The sequence below is a fragment of the Nyctereutes procyonoides genome, unplaced genomic scaffold (assembly GCF_905146905.1).
Source record: "Nyctereutes procyonoides isolate TBG_1078 unplaced genomic scaffold, NYPRO_anot_genome, whole genome shotgun sequence".
NCBI classification, from domain to species: Eukaryota; Metazoa; Chordata; class Mammalia; order Carnivora; family Canidae; genus Nyctereutes; species Nyctereutes procyonoides.
The window spans coordinates 25,160,879-25,181,067 of NW_026575140.1; the positions used below are offsets into that span (position 1 = coordinate 25,160,879).

At 49.0% G+C, this 20,189-nt stretch overlaps 2 protein-coding genes across 6 annotated transcripts in view; one reads left to right on the forward strand and one right to left on the reverse strand.

Annotated features, from left to right (window-relative positions):
* Positions 1 to 12: 12 nt before the first annotated feature.
* Positions 13 to 19,718, forward strand: ZNF276 (zinc finger protein 276). Of its 2 annotated transcripts, none has more exons than XM_055305089.1 (11): positions 13 to 99; positions 4,284 to 4,587; positions 4,937 to 4,983; positions 5,078 to 5,524; positions 6,603 to 6,681; positions 7,939 to 8,022; positions 16,036 to 16,146; positions 16,215 to 16,290; positions 16,534 to 16,651; positions 18,925 to 19,024; positions 19,100 to 19,718. In XM_055305089.1, the coding sequence occupies exons 2-11, from the start codon at positions 4,304 to 4,306 to the stop codon at positions 19,344 to 19,346; spliced, it is 1,593 nt and encodes a 530-aa protein (XP_055161064.1). In that variant the 5' UTR covers positions 13 to 99; positions 4,284 to 4,303; the 3' UTR covers positions 19,347 to 19,718. The 2 variants fall into 2 exon arrangements, with proteins under 2 accessions (XP_055161064.1, XP_055161063.1); XM_055305088.1 differs by lacking the exon at positions 13 to 99 and adding an exon at positions 449 to 741.
* The window catches only part of FANCA (FA complementation group A), a 60,254-nt gene continuing 59,781 nt past the window's right edge, over positions 19,717 to 20,189 (reverse strand). For 3 of the 4 annotated variants that reach the window (XM_055305074.1, XM_055305075.1, XM_055305073.1), the window contains one exon: positions 19,740 to 20,127. In XM_055305074.1, the coding sequence (XP_055161049.1) occupies positions 19,747 to 20,127 (381 nt within the window). In that variant the 3' untranslated portion in view covers positions 19,740 to 19,746. Of the gene's footprint in view, positions 20,128 to 20,189 lie in introns of all 4 variants that reach the window. The other variant, XM_055305076.1, reaches the window with a different exon arrangement.

Consider the following 20,189-nt stretch of genomic DNA (forward strand, 5'->3'; position numbering starts at 1 on the left):
CCTTCCGGCGGCCCGGGTCCGGCCGCTGCTCGCGCGGAGCTCCCGGGGCTAGAAGGGCGGCGGCGCTCGCAAGTAGCCTCACGTCGTAGCTGCGAGCGAGTAAGTGTACCAGTCGGCACCTGCACTCCACGTCTGTGACATGCCAAACGCGTGGGCCCTACCGTGCCGCCCCTGCCCCCTTTCCTGGCCTTTCCCCTCGCTGCCCCGCCCCTCCCTCATCGCTCCGCCCCGCTTCCTGGGGGCCGAACGGGGCCGAACGGCGGAGTCGAGCGGAAAGGAACGAGCACAGTCCAGCTGAGCTGACGCGCGAGGCTCTGGGCCGAGCAGGACTTAACCCGGTCGAGAGGCCGGGCCCAGCCCACACAGCGGGGCCGAGCTGATCCGAGTGGAGCCGAGCCGGATCGAATAGGGCCGAGCGGAGCCGAGCCGGGGCCGAGCCGAGCCGAGCCGAGCGGGGCCGAGCCGAGCGGAGCCGAGCTGGGCCGAGCCGGGCCGAGCCCCGGGGCCCGGCTGTAGCCTCGGCCGCCGCCATGAAGCGGGACCGGCTGGGTCGCTTCCTGTCGCCTGGGGCGGCGGGGCAGCGCGGGGGCTCCGGCGGCGGTGGCAGCGGCCGGACCCGAGGCCGGCCGGCCCGCAGCGGGCCGAGCGTGGACGAGGCTGCGGCCTTGGTGGCGGCGCGGCTGGGCTGGGGCCTGGCGCGGGCCCGCGGGGACCCGGGCGAGGACGGCGCCGACGAGGCAGGTGGGTCCGGCCGGGCGCTGGCGGGGCGGGGGTCCGTCGGCGGGGACGTGCTGCCCGGGCGCCGTCCGGCCAGGCCGCTGACCCTTTCGTGCCCGCTGTGCGCTCACCGAGGGGTTTGCGCGTAGGGGTGCTGGCTTTGCTGTGTGCTGTGCAGCCTGAGGTCCGCGCCTAACCTGTCTGGGCCTCCGTGGCCTCTTCCTTAGAGCAGAACGGAGCGGGTCGGGTGCCGGAGGCCCTCGCCCGGTAGGTGATGCCCCCGCCCCGGGGACCCTGCTTCCCCGGGGGCCGGGGGTGGCGGCGGGGGCAGCGTCTGCAGACGAGAGGCCGGGGTCGAACCTGGACGGGTCAAGGTCCCCGGCTGCCGGCGCCTTGCTTGGGGCGGACGGCCTGTGCTTCTGCAGTGTCAGGAGCCCGGGAAGGCACCGATGAACGAATGTGGTGCCTCAGCCGGGCACTGGGCCCGCGCGGGCTGTCTGACCCGGGTCAGCGCGCAGGGCGGTTCGGTTCTCGTGGTGACAGCGTAGCCGCTTCCAGAGCCGTCACCGGGCCTGGTTTTCTGTCCGCTCCCCTGCCCCCCCCCCCCCCCCCGCCCACAGCTTCTCGGTTCTCCGTGACGTGGTGTCATCGTTTCTAATGTCAGATATGTAAGTGAGGTCATGTGGTGTTTGTCTTTTTCTGTCTGACTTTCCTTGGGGCCATACCTCGGCCGTCTATCCGTGTGGTCACACGGGCAGGATTTCCTTTTTTAGGGCTGAGTAATATTCCGTTGACCGGGGGCACTCGCACCCACCCCACTTTTTTTTTTTTTTTTTTTTTTGGTCCATTCGTTAACCTATGGACTTCCCTTATTTCCACACCTTGGCTGTCGAAAATGATGTTGCAATGAAAATAGGAGAAAACACTAACTCAAAAGTTTCCTTTGGGTAAATACCCAGAAGTAGAATTGTTGGGTCAAATCGTAGGTTTTTTGTTTTTTTTTTTTAGATTGATTTGTTTATTTTAGAAAGAGGGTGAGCGTGCTCATGAGAGACAGTGAGGGAGCAAGGGGAGGGACAGAGGTGGAGGCAGAGGGGAAGCTCCCTGCTAAGCAGGCAGTGGGCGGTAGGCCCCGGGCAGTGACTGAGATGGTGACCTGAGCCGAAAGAGGCACTCAGGCTACTGCACCACCCAGGTACCCCTGATTGCTTTATTTTTAATTTTATAAGGGTCCTGCAGCCTGTTTTCAAAGAGACTGTATCAATTGATAAAATTTGCATTCTCACCAAGAGTGCCTAAGGGTTCCCTTTTCTCCACGTCCTCGAACACTCACTATTTGTCATCTTTTTTGAGAATAGCCATCCTAACAGGTGTGAGGTAATAGCTCATTGTGGTTTTGCATTTCCCTGATGAGCACATATGCACTTGTAGTCGTTAGCCATCTGTACGTATGTCTTCTCCTGAAAAATGGCTATTTAGATCCGATACCTGTTTTTGTTTTAAGATTTTATTTATTTGAGAGAGGGCAAGCAGAGGGAGAGGGAGACAAGCACACTCCTCACTGAGTGTGGACCCCCACATGGGGCTTGATCCCATGGTCCTGAGATCAGGACCTGAGCTAAAACCAGGAGTTGGAGACTTAGTCAACTGAGCCACCCAGGTACCCCTGCTGCCTATTTTTTAATTGGATTATGCTTTTGAATTGTATTAGTTCTTTATTTTAGATATTAATCCTTTATCAGATAAATGAGTGGCAAATACTTTTCCAAAATCAGTAGGTTGCCTTTTCATTTTGTTGATGGTTTTCTCTGTAGTGCAGAAGCATTTTACTTTCATGTAGTCCCACTTGTTTATTTTTTGCTTTTGTTGCCTTTGTTTTCAATGTCGAATCCAAAAAAATCATTACTGAGACTGAGGAGAAGGAATATACTTCCAGTGTTTTCTCCTAGGAGTTTGTGATTTTAGGTCTCACATTTACATCTTTAATCCACTTGGAGTTTATTTTTATGATTTAAGTTGGGGGCCTCGTTTCATTCTTCTGCTTGTGGCTGTCCAGTTTCCCAACATCATTTATTGAAAAGACTTACCATTTCCCCACAGTATATTCTTGCCTCCTTTGTCATAAATTAATTGACTACACATATGCATGGGTTTATATCTGGGCTCTCTATTCTGTGTCTGTTTTTATGTCAGTACTATACTGTCTTGGTTACTTTAGTTTTGTAATATAGTTCGAAATCAAGAACTGTGATGCTTCTGGCTTTATTCTTCTTTCTCGAGATTGCTTTGGTTGTTTGGAGTCTTTTGTGGTTCTGTATAAATTTTAAGATTGTTCTGTTTCTGTGAAAAATGCCACTAGAATTTGGTCAGGATTGCACTGAATCTGTAGATGACTTAGGGTAGCATGAACATTTTAAGACTCTTCTAATCCAGGAGTGCAGAATATTCATTTATTTGTGTCAATTTCTTTTGTCAGTGTCTCATAGTTGATTTTATATAGGTTTTTCATCTCTTTGGTTAAATTTATTCATAGGTACTTTATTTCTGATGCAGTTGTAAGTGGGATTATTTTCTTAGTTCCTTTTTTCTGGTACTTCATTACTGATTTTATATCCTGCAACGATACTGAATTTGTTCATTCCTAGAGTCTTTTGGGGAAGTCTTTAGAGTTTTCCATATGTAATACTGCATCGTCTGCAAATAGGGATAGTTTTTTTACTTCTTTTTTTTCCCCCCCTATTTGGATATTTCTTACTTTTCTAGCCTGATTGCTCTGGCTAGGACTTCCAATAGTATATTGAGTAAAAGTGGTGAGAGTGAGCATCCTTATTTTTTAATCTTAGGGAAAGCTTTCTGCTTTGTACTTGTGTGTATAATGTTAGCTATGACATTTATCATGCTGAGGTACATTCTCTCTCTACCCACTTTGTTCAGAGTTTTTATTATGATGAGCATTGAATTTTGTCAGAAACTTTTCTGCATTTATTGAGCTGTTCCTATGATTTGAATCCTTCGTTTTGTTAGTGTGTATCACATTGATTGGTTTGTGGATGTTGGACCATCCTTGCATCCCTGGAATAAATCCCACTGGATCCTGGTATATGAGTCTTTTAGTGTATTGTTGAATTTGGTTTGCTAATGTTTTCATGAGGGTTTTTGCGACTGTATTTGTCAGGGTTATTGGCCTGTAATTTTCATTTCTTGTGGTGTCCTTGTCCTGTTTTGTTATCAGGATAATTGTGGCCTTGTTGTAGAAGCACTTAAAATTCTCTGAAAAGTTTTCTGGACCAGAAGGGCCTACACTGACCACACCTCCCAAAGGCTGTATGTTCAGCTGGGAGCTCAGAGCCAGAGCCCTGCCTTTGGCCCAGATGTGGGTTTGTGTTGAAGAGGTGTATGTGGGGAAGCTCCCTGGAGGGTCTTCTCCACTTGGGGAGCTGGGAGGATAGCAGAGCATGGGCCTCACCTCCCCTGGGCCGTGGCTCGCTTCCTAGGAGCTTGTGTTTTCCTTGCCCTGTGCAACGAGCAACCTCGCCTGCTGACTTAATGTCCCTGTGCTTGCCCAGGAACAGGCCGGGCTCTTGCCATGGGGCACTGTCGCCTCTGCCATGGGAAGTTCTCCTCACGGAGTCTCCGCAGCATTTCTGGCAGGGCACCTGGGGACAGTTCAGGCAGACCACCTCCAGGGGAGCGAGTTTTCACCAGGGACTTCCAGCATCTGCTGGGGGTGGCCGTCCACCAGGACCCAGCTCTGTCTCAGTTCGTCTGCAAGAACTGCCATGCCCAGTTCTACCAGTGCCATGGCCTCCTTAAGTCCTTCCTGCAGAGAGTCAACGTCTCCCCGACGGGCCACCGGAAGACTTGCACAAAGTAAGCATTCCTCCTTCATTCATTTGGTGGGCTTTCAGGGATCGAGCACCCTGCGTGCTGGGGCTGTTCTAGGCCCCCAGAGTGTGGGGTGGGGGTGTGTGTCTCTGCAATGGGGAGATACCTCCTGCCCGGAGCAGCAGCCGTGTGTGAGCACCAGTGTGACTGGTGTGAGGGAGGTGGACAGACGTGCATGAGGACGGTGAGGCCCTCAAAGGGCCCTGAGATGAAGACAGCTCTTGCAAGAGAAGTTTCAGACAGCATGTGGGAGAGGTGACCTGTGAGAGGGGTCTGGTGAGCCCGAGTCTTGTTCACTGCTAGCCCAACTCACAGCCATCCTGATCCTTTGCAGGGTTGGTGCCCAGCCCCCACCAGGGGCAGAGGAGGGAGCGTGTCTGGGTGAGTGTGCCCCTGGTGTGTGGTGTGTGGGTAGGCTCCAGGTGGGCTGGGTGCTGACTGGCCATGGGTATGGCGTCTCTGTGCCTTTCCTCAGTGGACCTGATCACTTCGAGCCCCCAGGGCCTGCGCGACTTGGTGGCATGGGTGCATGGACACGCAGCCAGCTGTGGGGCCCTGCCTAACCTCCAGAGGACACTGTCCTCCGAGTACTGCGGTGTAATCCAAGCTGTGTGGGGCTGTGACCAGGGCCACGACTATACCATGGATGCCGACTCCAGCTGCGGGGCCCTCTTGCTGGACAGTGCATTGGCAGTCAAGTGGACATGGGACAAGGAGATGGCCCCATGGCTCACCCAGCATCGGGGCTCCAACCCCACTGGGGCTGCCCCTCAGAGCTCCCAAGGCAGAGCAACCACAGCTCCAGCCGAGACCGAGACACTGCCCAGCACGGACCTGGCCCAGCCTTCTTCAGATGTCAACCCTGTAGGGCCTGGGCTGGGCCCCCCATCTCAGCCAAGCTTCCCCTCAAGTGGGGCCCCAGGTAGGAAGCTCTTCTGGGCTATAAGACCAGGATTCCTAGTCTTGAGCCAGGCAGGGCCCTCAGCAGGAAGTGGATGTCTTTATTGTGGGCAGTGGTCATAGTGTTGTATGCAGAGGTTCTGGGACAAATGATGAGGAGTTCCTCCTGGGCATCTGACAGCAGGGAGGAGTTGAGGACCCTATTCCAGCAGTTTCTGTAAAGGCATGCTTGTCTGCCATCTGGTCTTCCTTTCTAAGCCTGCTTGGGGCCAGGGGGCTGAGGGAGGCAGAAGAATGGGGTCCTTGTTGTGGGACATAGGGGAAGAGGGCAGCTGGTACGTCTGAGGCTGTTTTGGGCCAGCTGCAGGTCATCCCCTGGGTCTCAGCCAGCGTCCCAGTAACATCCCAGTGGGACTCATGTAGACAGGTTCCTCTGCCAACTGGCCAAGAGGAAACACAGGGCCCTTGTTGGGGACCTGATCCCACATTGCTGTGGTTAGGGTGTAGCTGTTGATGACTTTATGTTAGGGTGGCTGGGTTGGCTTCCCCCTGGCTTCTCTCAGCCTCCATTTGAGCAACTGTGTGTGTGCGGTACTTGGTTGTTCCTATGTTCAAGCTCTTGGTGGCACTTTTTAAAAATGCATCTACCCAGATGGTTCAGAGAGATAGAGGTGCACAAATGCTGGGAGGGGAGAAGGGAATTGTGTCAGAGGGTTCTTAGAACTGCTTGGCCTATTAAACTGTGCGCATGCAATTTTGATAACAATGACTTTTTAAATATCCTGGAACATGCACAAAGCACAGGTCGTCCGTCCTACCCTGAAACGACAGGATCTGAATCTCTAGGAAGGGCTGGGTTTGCTGATGTGGACTGTCGGCTAGAGTTTCTGATGTCTGGTGCTGCCCATGCCTGTGCTAGACATGAGGGTAGCCTGTCTGGCTGTGCAGAGACCTTATGGGGGATGGGACTGGGAGGTGGCTGGGATTTCAGGTAGGAGGACCCCAGGCTCCCCACGGGGAAGGCTCCGTTGTCAGACAGCTACATGCCTCCTTGCCTGCACTCTGTGTTGGTAATAGGAGCCTTGTTCTTTGTTTCTCAGGGCGGTTGGGTGAGAAGCAGGTTCCATCTTCAACCTCGGATGATCGGGTAAAAGACGAGTTCAGTGACCTTTCTGAGGGGTGAGAGAAGAGTGGGTTTAAATAGCCTAAAATTCCTCCTTGGAAAACCAAACTCCGCCAACCTGTGCACTCCCTGCCCGTATCCTGGCCAGGACCCTCTCCTTCTCTCAGTGGGAAGGAGATGAGTGGCCGAGGGTGCTTCCAGGGTTCTTGTTCCTGATGGGGGCCTCCTGGGTCTAGAGGGCCCCTCAGACCTAAGGCATCTGCGAGGGGAACAGGACCAGGGTGGTATGGAAATTAGAGTCCCGTGCTCGCCCCTTTGCTGCTGCTGTCTCGTGTCCTCCAAGGCTGTATGTAGTTTGTACCAGCTGTAGATGATTCTGAAACAGGAAGTCAATCTCTGGTCCTTTGTCATGATATGATCATGACTTGGATCAGAGGTTCTGCACAGGAGGACAAACTGCCCAGGAAAGAGCATTACCAGGGACTGTGTTCCTGGGGCCACCTCCTGCTTTTTGGCTGAGAGCCACTCATGGTGGCAGCTACACGCCAGCTGGCCTTCACACCCTTTCCCCATAAGCTGTGGCTGGACTATACATGTACCCTCGTCCACACAAATAGGAGGACAGTATGTTTTTTGGTACAACTCCAGTGGGGTGTCTGTGATAAATGCCTGAGGTGCCTGGAAGAACCCAAGTGGATGTGCTAAAAACACTCCCAGGACCAGGAGTGGTCACAGGCTGTTCCATAGGCTACTAGCCAGCCTTGAGTCTTTCCTGTCCAGACAGGTGGCCACCTGTAAGGGAAGGCCATAGGGTACTAGCCTGTCTCTGCTTCCCTATAGAGACTGAATAGTTACTCATGTTTTAGGGTAAAGGTTACAGATACGCAGATCATTTCTTGGCCTTTGTGATCTTTGCAATGGCTGATAGCTGACCTGTCAGCTGGATAGGTGTTCACACAGTTCTGGGTATAGGTGACCCCTAGTCTGAAAGTCCACTTCCTCAGAAGCCCACCTCCTTGAGGTCTTGGAGCGCTACCTGGGCCCCATAGAGTGGTCCTTCCAAAGTTCAGGGTTCTGATGTGAGGGGATTGTGGTTTCTGGGGGATGGTCCATTTTGCTGGACTTCAGTGACTCTGGCCTGACCTTTCGGTTAGGAACCTAGTTCAGAGATTTGGGGATTTTAGGTTTCTGAGACCTTTTTGAGAGAGCTAAAATATGGAGTATAGAGATTTGATGGTGTTTTTAGTTAGGAAGTATCATTGGATCTGTCATGAACCCCAGGCCTTTGCTAAAGGTTCTCTCTTCTTCCCAAGGGACATCCTGAGTGAAGACGAAAATGACAAGAAGCAGAATACCCAGTCCTCAGATGAATCCTTTGAGCCTTACCCAGAAAAGAAGTAAGGGGGGGCAGTCTTGTTGCATGTCCATGGGGTCTGGGAATGACATCACTGGGTAACCTGGAAACCTATGTCTGCCTGGTAGGGTCACTGGGTAGGAGTAGTGGGGATAGGGAATGGAGGCTCCTGCTTCCCGGGCTGCCCTGGCTCAGCACATGTTTCCTGCTGCTCTTTGGCCTGACCACCCTAGTCCAGTGCAATTTGGCTTCTGAGTGAGCTGGGAGGCCTTTCCTAGTTCAGTGCTGGGACCTGGTCTCAGTCATGTGAGAGTGTGCAGGGTGCCTGTGGATATGACTCAGCCTCATTCTGGGAGCTCCCTGCTTTCCTTTCTGCCAGCCCTGCTCTGCATTGTGGTGGAGTAGTGTCTACCGTCTCAGCCTCTGACTTCCTGCAGGAACCTCTACCCCGTTGTTCTTTCTCTTTCTGTGCCGAGGTCTCTGGAGGCTCAGGGACCCAGCCCTGCGGTTGCTCTGGCACAGATTTCGACACCACCCTCTAGTAGATCTGCTTCTGTGGGCTCGTCTCAACCTTCCGTTTTCACAGATTTGTGTTTTCTCTTAGTTAGGATATATGGTCCTGGCAGGGAAGGCTGAGATGTACTTGTGTCTCTTTCTTCCCAGCCTTGTGCCCAGGAACACCCAGAACATCTGCGGTCAGTCACTGCCCCACTTGGGTATTCTTGGGCATTTCACAGTAGAATGAAAACACAGGAGCACCACACCATCAGCCAAGAAAACACAGCAGAAAGATTAAAAAGCAAACCTGACTTCCTTTTTACTTTTGAGTTTTGACATGGCTATGGAAAGAGAAACAGAAGCCAGGCCCTGTGGAAGGTGACCCACAGGGCCCAGGTGGCAATGGGCTGGCCACAGCTCTGGGTTCAGCCTTGTGCCCACAGAAACACTCAGACATGATGGCCGCATGGTTCCTTGTGTGCCACAAGTGTGAGTCATACCTGGAGACCTAGGACAGGGCCTCTGAGCAGCCCTGCTCCATGTGACTTTGTTTTAGCAGGCATGCCTGTCTGGGTCCTCACCTGGGGGCAGACAAGAAGACACTTAGCAATGTGTGGATTAGGGCACCATGGCTCCAGGAAGAAATGAGAGTCAGGAGCCTGAGTGATCGAGGGGAAGGAAAAGAAACCAAAAAGCAGGGAGTCAGGTGTTGCCAGCATAGCCCTCTGGTGTCTGCGGGGATTTGAACCCCACACCCTTGAGGGACTCACCCAGTGGGAAACCTGCTTTTCCCTCTCCTTCTGCCTGCTGCTCCTTCTGCTTGTGCACTTGTGCTTGCGTGCTCTCTGTCAAATAAATAAAATATTTTAAAAAGGAAAGATGTGTAATCTGGTGTGGGAGGGATATGGTGAATCACTGGTCACAGGGTGGCTCTGGGGTGCCTGAGGGTGGAGGCCAGTGAGAAGAGGACACACAGCCAGGTCTCAAAGAAAAACTGTTAGACAAGGAGAGGAGAAGCCTGAACAGTCCCTGGAAAGGTTCTTTTTAATATACTCTTTAAGGAGGACAACAATTATTTATAATCTGTGTTGTTTTAAGATTTTATTTATTTGAGAGAGTGCATGTGTGCACAAGTGGAGGCAAAGGCAGAGGGAGAAGCAAACTCCCCCACTGAGCAGGGAGTCTAACTCAGGGCTAGATATCTCAGGACCCTGGGGTCATGACCTGAGCCGAAGGCAGACGCTTCACTGACTGAGCCATCCAGGAGCTCCTATAATCTGTTTTTTTTTTTTTTATTGTGGTAAAAAATATATATAAAATTTTACCGTTTTATCATTTTTTTAAAGATTTACATTATTTTTTAGAGAGGGAGCGTGTGTGAGCAGGCAGAGAGGGTCAGAGGGAGCTCAAGCAGACTCCCCACTCAGTGTGGAGCCCCAGTACAGGGCCTCTGTCACTCAATCCTGAGACTGCAACCTGCGACAAAATCAAAAGTCTGACATTTGACCGACTGAGCCACCCAGGTGCCCCCCATTTTATCATGTTTAAAGTTCTTTTTTTTTTAATTTTATTTATTTATTTATTTATTTATTTATTTATTTATTTATTTATTTATTTATTTATTTATTTATTTATGATAGTCACACACACACACAGAGAGAGAGAGAGGCAGAGACACAGGCAGAGGGAGAAGCAGGCTCCATGCACCGGGAGCCCGATGTGGGATTCGATCCCGGGTCTCCAGGACCGCGCCCTGGGCCAAAGGCCGGCGCTAAACCGCTGCGCCACCCAGGGATCCCTTTTATCATGTTTAAATGTGCAGTTAATTCAGTGGCATTAAGTACATTCATAGTGTTGTGTAACCATCACCGCTGTTTCTAAACTTTTCCTCATCCTAAACAGTAATGAATCCCCCCTCCCCCTCTCCCAGGCTCTGGCAGCCACTAATCTAATTTCAGGGTACCTCATTCAAGTGGAAATAAGTATTTGTTCTTTTTGATAGGCTTCTTTCAGTTAACATAATGTTTTTTAGATTCATATGTGTTGTAACATGTCTCAGAATTTGGTTCCTTCTATGGCTGAATATATTCTGTTGTATGGATAGACCACAGTTTGTTGATGCATTCATCTGTCATTTCGGGTTGCTTCTGCCTTTTGGCTGTTGGGAATAATGTTATAAATACTGGCCAACAAGTATATGTTGGAGAGGCCCCTGGTGACTCAGTTGGTTAAGCACCCAATTCTGGATCTCAGGGTCCGAAGTTTAAGTCCTGCATTGGGCTCTAGGCCCAGTGTAGAGTTTACTTTAAAAAAAAAAAAATAAATATATATATATATCTATATCTGTTTGGGTCTCTGTTTCAGTTCTTTGGGTGTCCCCCGAAGTAGAATTGTTGGGTCATATGGTAGTTCCATGTTTAACTTTTTTTTTTCTTTTTTTAACTTTTTGAGAAACTGCCTTATAGTTTTCCATAGCAGCTGCATTATTTTACATTCAACAATGTACAAGGGTTCCAATTTCTCCAAATCTTCAACATTGTTTATTTTCTTTGTTTTTAATTTTGACATGATTTTATTTTGTTTTTTAAAGATTTTACTTACCTGAGAAAGAGCAAGTAAGAGAAAGAGCACAAATGGTGGGGTGGGGGGGTGTAGAGGGAGAGGGAGAAGCAGGCCCCCGCTGACCAGAGACCCTGAAGCAGAGCTCCATCCCAGGACCCCAGGATCATGACGTGAGCCGAATGTAGATGCTTAACCGACTGAGCCACCCAGGTGGCCCTGTGTTTTTGGTTTTGGGGTTGTTTTTTTTGTTTTTTTGGTTCTTTTTTTAAATTTTTTTTAATTTTTATTTATTTATGATAGTCACAGAGAGAGAGAGAGAGAGGCAGAGACACAGGCAGAGGGAGAAGCAGGCTCCATGCACCGGGAGCCCGACGTGGGATTCGATCCCGGGTCTCCAGGATCGCGCCCTGGGCCAAAGGCAGGCGCCAAACCGCTGCGCCACCCAGGGATCCCCGGTTCTTTTTTTTAGAGAACGCTTCAGGGGGGCATGTAGAGAGAGAGGAGAGAGAACCTTAAGCAGGCTCCAAGCCCAGTATAGGGCCCTACATAGCCCAGTATAGAGCCCTACCCTGAGACAAAATCAAAGGTCAGATGGTTAACAACCAACTGAGCCTCCCAGGCACCCCATTATTTTGCTTATTTTTAAAGTGAAGTATACTTGACATATGGTGTTAGGTCCAATCATGTTGTGACAAATGGTAAGATCTCATTCTTTTTATGACTGAATTATGTTCTGTTATATACATACCACATCGTCTTTATCCGTTCATCTTGGAACCCTTGGGTTCCTTCCATGTCCTGGCTATTATAAACAGTGCTGCCATAAACATGGGGGCATGTATCTTTTTGAATTAGTGTTTTCTTTTTGTTTGGGTAAATACTCAATAGTGGAATTACTGGATCATATTCTATTTCTATTTTAAATTTTATATGAAGTTTTTTATTGTAATTCCAGGATAGTTAACATACAGTGTCTATTAGTTTCATGTGTATATATTTTTAATTTTCTGTGGAATATCCATACTGCTTTCCATAGTAGCCATTTCCTTTTTTCTAATTTTTAGTAAAACAGTGTTACCTTAGTTTCAGGCATATGACATAGTGATTCAAACCTGATTTCCTTTTCAGTCATCATCCTCGGGGTGAAGTGGTATCCCATTGTCATTTTGGTTTTATGTTTATTTGTTTGTTTTTAAAGGTTTTATTTATTTATTCATGAGAGACTCAGAGAGGCAGAGACAGGCAGAGGGAGAAGCAGGCTCCGTGGAGAGCCTGATGGGGGGGGGGACTCTATCCCAGGACCCTAGGACCCCAGGACTCTGGGATCACTACCTGAGCCTAAGGCAGACACTCAACCACTGAGGCACCCCATTGTCATGTTGATTTGCAATTCCTTAATGATTAGTGATGATGAGCATCTTTTAACATCTTACTATGTTGAATAGTGGTAGTGAAGAAATGTCTATTTAAGTCCTTTGCCCTTTTTTAATTTATTATTTATTATTTATTTATTATTTTTATTCTTTTTAAAAGATTTTATTTATTTATTCATGAGAGACACAGAGAAAGAGAGAGAAAGAGGCAGAGACACAGGCAGAGGGAGAAGCAGGCTCCATGCAGGGAGCCTGACGTGGGACTCGATCGCCTTCTTCAGCATCACGCCCTGGACTGAAGGTGGCGCTAAACCGCTGAGCCACCCCGGCTGCCCTCCTTTGCCCTTTTTAAAAAAATCTTAAATGATTTTTTTCTTTACTTTATTTGTGTTAGCCCATTTTTAAATTGGCTTGTTTCATCTTTATGCTGTTGAGTTGTAGGGCACATTTTTCTCCCATTCTGTTCTTTTTCATTCCCTTGATATTTTCCTTTGATGCACATGCAAAAAAAAAAATTAACATTTTGTTAATTTATTTATTTTTAAATGTTTATTTATTTATTCATGAGAGACACACAAAGAGGCAGAGACACAGGAAGAGGGAGAAGCAGGCTCCATGTAGGGAGCCTGATGCCCGATGTAGGACTCGATCCTGGGACCCTGGGATCATGCCCTGAGCAGAAGGCAGATGCTCAACCACTGAGCCACCCAGTCATCCCTCATTTACTTATTTGAAAGAGAGACATAGCAAGAGATACATAGCGAAAGAGACCACAAGTAGAGGGGGCAGGGAGGAGAAGCAGGCTCCCCACCGAGCAGGGAGCCCTACATGAGACTTGATCCCAGGACCCCAGGATCATGATCTGAGCCAAAGGCAGTCATTCAACTGACTGAGCCACCCATGTGCCCTAGCGCACAAAAATTTTTAATTTTGTAGTCCAATTTACCTCTTTTTACTTATGTTGCTTTGCCTTTTTCTTTTTTTTAAGATTTATTTATTTATTTATTCATTCATTCATTCATTCATGAGAGACATAGAGAGAGAAAGAGAGAGAGAGAGGCAGAGACACAGGCAGAGGGAGAAGCAGGCTCCATTCATGGAGCCCGACGTGGGACTCGATCCCGGGACTCCAGAATCACACCCTGGGCTGCAGGTGGCGCTAAACCGCTGTGCCCACCAAATCTCTATGCCCACCATGGGGCTCAAATTCACAACCCTGAGATCAGGAGTCGCATGCTCTGCTGACTGAGCCCACCAGGCACCCTGTGTTCCTTTGCCTTTGATGTCATATTCAAGAAACTGTTGCCAAACACAAGGTCATGTTTTCTTCCAAGAGTTTGATAGTTTTAGGTCTTTGATTCATTTGAGTTAATTTTTATATAGAGAATAAAGTAGGGATCCAGATTCATTCTTTGGCATGTGAACATCCAGGTTTCCCAGCACCATTTGTTGAAGAGATTGTCCTTTCTCCATTGAGTGATCTTGGCACCCTTGTCAAAAATCAATTGTTCTTTGTAAGGGTTTATTTTTGGTCTCTCAGTTTTATTGTTAGTCTCTATGTCGGTTTCTGTGTCAGTACCATACTATTTTGATTATTGTAGCTTTATGAGAAATCTTGGAATCAGAAATATGAGTCCTCCAGCTTTGTTTTTCAGACTTATTTAGCTATTTATTATACCTTGAAATTCCATGTGAAGTTTAGGATTGCTTTTTCTGCCAAAAACAACACTGGGATTTTGATAGGGATTGAGTCTGTAGATTGCTTTGGGAGAAATATTGCTATCTTAACAATATTAATCCTGTAACCCATAAACCTGGGATGTTTTCCCACTTATATAGGTCTTTAATTTGTTTCAGCAGTGTGTTATAGTCTTCAGTGTATAAGTCTTTCACTTTCTTGGTTAACTTTATTCCTAAGTATTTTATTCTTCTTGATGCTATTGCAAATGAATTGTTTTTTACTTTTCTTTCTTCTTTCTTTCTTTCTTTCTATTTATTTATTTATTTATTTATTTATTTATTTATTTATTTATTTATTTATTTATTTATTTATTTATTTATTTATGACAGTCACAGAGAGAGAGAGAGAGGCAGAGACACAGGCAGAGGGAGAAGCAGGCTCCATGCACCGGGAGCCTGACATGGGATTCGATCCCGGGTCTCCAGGATCGTGCCCCGGGCCAAAGACAGGCGCCAAACCACTGCGCCACCCAGGGATCCCTACTTTTTCTTTTTGCATTATTCATTGTTAGTGTGTAGAACTGGTTTTTGTGTGTTAATTACATACCCTGCAACTTTGCTGAATTTGTTTATTTCTGTGTGTGGATTTTTCAGGGTTTTCTACATATAAGATCATGTCATTTGTGCATAGAGGTGATTTTCTTTTTAATTTTTTTATTTATTTATTTATTTATTTATGATAGTCACACAGAGAGAGAGAGGCAGAGACACAGGCAGAGGGAGAAGCAGGCTCCATGCACCGGGAGCCTGACGTGGGATTTGATCCCGGGTCTCCAGGATCGCGCCCTGGGCCAAAGGCAGGCGCCAAACCACTGCGCCACCCAGGGATCCCTGATTTTCTTTTTAATATAGATTATTATATTTTTCTTTTTCTTGCCTAGTTGCTGTGGCTAGAACTTCTAATACTATGTTGAATAGTGGTGGTGAAAACGGACATCTTTGTCTTGTTCCTCATCTTAGGGGAATACCTTCAGTCTTTTACTGTTGAGAATGATGTTAGCTGTAGACTTGTCCTATAATGCCCTTCTGTATTTGACAGTTTTTCTTAAATGTCTGGATCTAAAAAGGGCATTTCTCTTTATTTTTTAAGATTTTATTTATTTGAGAGAGAGCACGAGCAGGGGGCAGAGGCAGGGAGAGAAGCAGATTCCTTGCTGAGTTTGGAGCCCAACACAGGGCTCTGTCCCAGGATCCTGGGATTCTGACCTGAGCGGAAGGCAGATACTTCACCAATGCAGCCACCCAGGCGCCCCATGTCTCTTTAAATCTTCAGGAGACAGCACAGGGGAGGTTGGTCCTTTGGGGACCTGTCAGACTGAATAAAAGGTCCCCACTGCCCCACCTGGCTCCAGCAGCAGGACTAAGGAGCAGGGATGGCAGCTGGCAGAGCACAGAGCTCTATCCCAAAACTACACATATCCCTTTGAGCCCCTGCGTCGTTGCCATGCACCTCCCATCAGATTCCAGAATTGTGATTCTGATTTTTTTTTCCTAGTCTAGTGGTTGGAAGGACTGACCCCTAGGGCTTCCCCACTCCACCATTTAACAGGGTATCTCCAAATAGTGTTTGGTTTTGATGTTTAGGGAGTGAAGTTTGAGTCCTGAAAACCCACTACTGTGGCCATTGTGGCCCCTGTCCCAGCACCTTGCCTTCCCAAGGTGGTTGTACCAACCGCCTTTCCAGGGGGTTGAGTTCTGCTGGTTAAGAGTCAATTTGGAGGCCAACCAGTGAGAATTGGGACTGGGGCAGGTTACCACTGAAGCCTGAGGAAAACCCCAACTCTCCTGTTTGACGAGAAAAGTGAGAAACACATATGCAGCAGAGATCACAAACATTGCTGAATCTGATTACATATACCTCCCCCTTTTTTTCCCCCTTACAGAGTCTCTGGTAAAAAGGGTGAAAGCAAAGAAGCCAAGAAGTCTGAAGAACCAAAAATTCGAAAGAAACCTGGACCCAAGCCAGGCTGGAAGAACAAGCTCCGCTGTGAGAGGTGAGGGCCTGGGGAGAGGGCTGCCCTTCCTGCTGGGGCAGTGGCTCCATGTGTGCTCTGCATTGCAGGGAGGAGCTGCCCACCATCTACAAGTGCCCTTATCAGGGCTGCACGGCCGTGTACCGAGGGGCTGATGGCATGAAGGTGAGAAGGAGCAGTGCCCCGTGTGTGGCTGATGGGAGGACCAGATGTTTCTATAGAGCTAGGTGTAGAGTGGTACCCAAGGGCTTATGTAAGCCTGGGCAAATAGAGAATTGAGCGGCCACAGGCCAAGAAGTGAGCCAGCACCCACCTGTTGAATGAAGAATGGTTGGATCTCTCCCTTTGAGGGTGATCAGGGTACTTGTCCTGGCCAAGGCACTCAGGGTTTTGCTGTCCCTTCCGCAGAAGCACATAAAGGAACACCACGAGGAAGTCCGGGAGAGACCCTGCCCCCACCCTGGCTGCAACAAAGTGTTCATGATTGATCGCTACCTGCAGCGCCACGTGAAACTCATCCACACAGGTATGTGCCCTGCTCTCCCACTCTCATCTGTACAGTCCCCTTGGGTGGCTGATGGGGACTGGACACCCTTCAGAAAGGCCCAGGGCTGCATCTTGGTGCATCAGTGGTTTGAAACGGACCGTGAAGAAATCCCAGTGCCTTTCTGGAAGTTTATTGTGGTGAGGTTGTTTTTATCATTACTTTTAAAACTGTCCTGGAGAGTAGTGTCCCCCTGTTGCCCAGGGCCCAGCATTTCGGGGGGAGGAGGGAGTCCAGGGTGTGTTGGGTGTGCTCTGCTGTATCCTTCAGGCCAGTCTGCAGCAGCTCTCTGCCTGGGAGGGCCGTGTGTGGTCCGAATGTGGCGCATTTTCACTGGCCCTACTCTGGTCTGCTTGTGAAATGACACCTATTGCCATAGCCTTGCTGAACCCCCAGGAAGGGGAACATGGTGTGAGCAGGGGTTTGGGCCTGTCTTCTGAGGGAGGAGGCCTGCTGTGCTGGGATAGAGCATGGGGGACCGGGCTCCGTGTAAGCAAGTTAGGAGGGGAGTGTGGTCTGTACCCTGCTGGTTCCCATAGGTGGCCCCGTGCTTATGCTGAGGGGCAGGGGAAGGAAAAGGCACCTGCCAGCTCCTTTGCTCCTAGAGGGGCCTCGCCATGAGTGTGTTGGCACTCTGGGATGCCCTCTGTGATGAGGCACTGGGAGTGTCCACGGGCTGTTCACCCACCTTCTCTCCAAGACCTTCTCTCTGGGCCCTCTGGGCCCTCCCTGAGCCAAACCCACTGATCTTTATTTAGAACTCCAGGTGTCAAGCCCCCTGGTTACAGGAACTCAGGAAACTTGGCCTCTCGGTCCCTTTGGCGTTCTAGGCCAGTTGCTGTGGGGACTTGTTTTCCCTGTGAGCTGCCATGTGCTGGTCTGTCTCTTGCTCTCCTCCACCAGGGGGGCTCCTTCCTCCTCTCGATCTTTAACTCCAAACTCCACAAACAACTTGTAGTTTGTTGACAGTCTTGAGGGGACTTCTGGGGCATTTGGATGATTTGACAGTTATCTAGATAGGTTTGTGGGACGAGGCGAGCCTAGGGCCCTCCTCCTCTGCATACACACCACAACCCTGAGCTCGTGTGTTCATCACAGTTTTTATTCTCCTCTGATTTTAATATAGTCCATATTACATGTGTTAGAAACACAGGTACTACACCTGTGCCTGACCTACATGGCTGCTGCTCTCCTGAATTGCCATCACCCCCTTTAAGATTGATGTATTATATATGTATTTATCCCTCAACAATAATTTGCTTATTTTTGAACTTTGTAAAAATAACTTGTGATTTTTTTTCACCCAGATTTGTCCATTTTTATTGTTGAATCCTATGTCTTTTGCTCTGAGCTTTCTTGGACACGGCCTGACATAGTTCCCTCAAATTGGGTATTAGAACTATGGGTCTCAGTCTGGACGCCAGTGGTCAGAACCATTAGCAATTTTTTAAATTTTTTATTTAAATTCAATTTGCCTGGCAGCCCTGGTGGCTCAGCGGTTTGGCGCCGCCTTCAGCCCGGGACGTGATCCTGGAGATCCAGGATTGAGTCCCACGTCGGGCTCCCTGCATGGAGCCTGCTTCTCCCTCTGCCTGTGTCTCTGCCTCTCTCTGTGTCTCTTGTGAATAAATAAAATCTTTAAAAAAAATGAATTTGCCAAAATTCATTAGCAATTTTTTTAAAACACCAAAGAAGATATATACTATCAACTATGAAGGTACATTGTACTTCGTAGGGGAGAAGCCAGGCTCTGTGGGTTTTTGTGGATAAGCAGGTGGGACTTGAAGTGGCAGGGAGGAAGAAGCTCATGGCCACCACGCCAGGTGCATGTCCAGTAGAACTGACTGTTCAGTTTTTGTTCAAGAATATAAGAAATTTACTTCCCAAGTGGATATGCCCCTCCCCTACCTTGGACCCAATATGGGGATCATTTCTAGAGCAGTAGTAATCTATGAAGCATTACTGATTGGGCTTCCTCTAAGGATTTTTGCTCCAGTAAATAGATGTAAAGTTTCTCTTTCAGAAAACAAGCTTCAAATGTACACAGTTAATGAAACCCCAGCCAGGTGACATTTTTAAGCAGTTTGGAGCACTTTATTCACAAAAAGTTTTTTTTTAATCTCTGAATAAAATGAGGTTTGCTCAGGCCCCTTCATTGGGCCCTGAGTGTAAGGAAACACTACGTCAGGGCACTGTGCTCTACGAGAGTCCTGGGCTTTCCTCATGCCTGTGCTCACTCCATCTCTGGTCCACAGAGGTGCGGAACTATATCTGTGATGAGTGTGGACAGACCTTCAAGCAGCGGAAGCACCTTCTAGTCCATCAGATGCGCCACTCAGGAGCCAAACCTCTGCAGTAAGTGTGGGTCTGGGCACCTTCTCATGGCCACACTGGTGCCCATGCCCTTGCTCACCTGACCCTGTCCCCCAGGTGTGAAGTCTGTGGGTTCCAGTGCCGGCAGCGGGCATCCCTCAAGTACCACATGACTAAACACAAGGCTGAGACCGAGCTGGACTTTGCCTGTGACCAGTGTGGCCGGCGGTTCGAGAAGGCCCACAACCTCAATGTGCACATGTCCATGGTCCACCCTCTGACGCAGACCCAGGACAAGGCTTTGACCCTGGAGCCAGCACCAGGGCCTGTGGAAGGCCAGGCCGTGAAGCCCGAGCCCACCTGAGTGGAGGTGGTGAACGGGGTGACGACAGTTTCAGTAGTTCCTCATATGTGAACTGATGGCACAGCTTTGCTCGCTCGCTCCCCTGGAGCCCCCATGCTGTACACTCCCCACCCCCACCCCCCACCCCCACCCTGTGTGTCAGGAGGGCATTGATCTGCAGTATGGGGAAGGCGGGCTCAGTATGCAACTCATGTTGCCTTTCTAGCCTCCACTCTGGGACCAACATTTTCCTACGAATACTGAGTGACTTGGGGCCAGATGGATTTTAAATAACTGATTCCTGTTCCCCACTAAAACAATCAAGGAGATTTGTAATCCACTTTTTAGTGCAAGAGCTCCATGTTATGCTTGTAATAAATTATTTACAAAGGAGCTGGGCTGTGCACTGCGCAGGGTCCAGTCAGAAGAGATGGGGCTCCTGGTAGAGGTCGTCGTCGGATACTGCTTGATGTCTGCTCAGGAGGGCTGCACTCACCTCTGGGTCACAATGTCCACTAGTGGCCAGCAGCTGCAAGAAAATAACTGTGCTCAGCCTAGTGCGGCCCCCAGACACCCAGGGCCAGCAGAGAAGCTGGCAACCATGGCCCTGCAGGTGAGTGGCCACAATGCAAGTGTCTTCAGCACTCTTAATGTTTAAACAGTGATTTGGACTTAAAAGTACACATGCAACTGAGGATCTGGGTGTTACCTCTGCCATGTTTGCAAAGCTCTTTTCTGGGCACTTGGGTATTGATTGCAGCAGAAAGTGACGAGCTTTTATTATCAAGCCTACAGGGTCACCCTAGAGAAAAGAGAGGCAGAACCACAGGTCAGGGAGTATACTGTGAGGGGTCATCATGCACC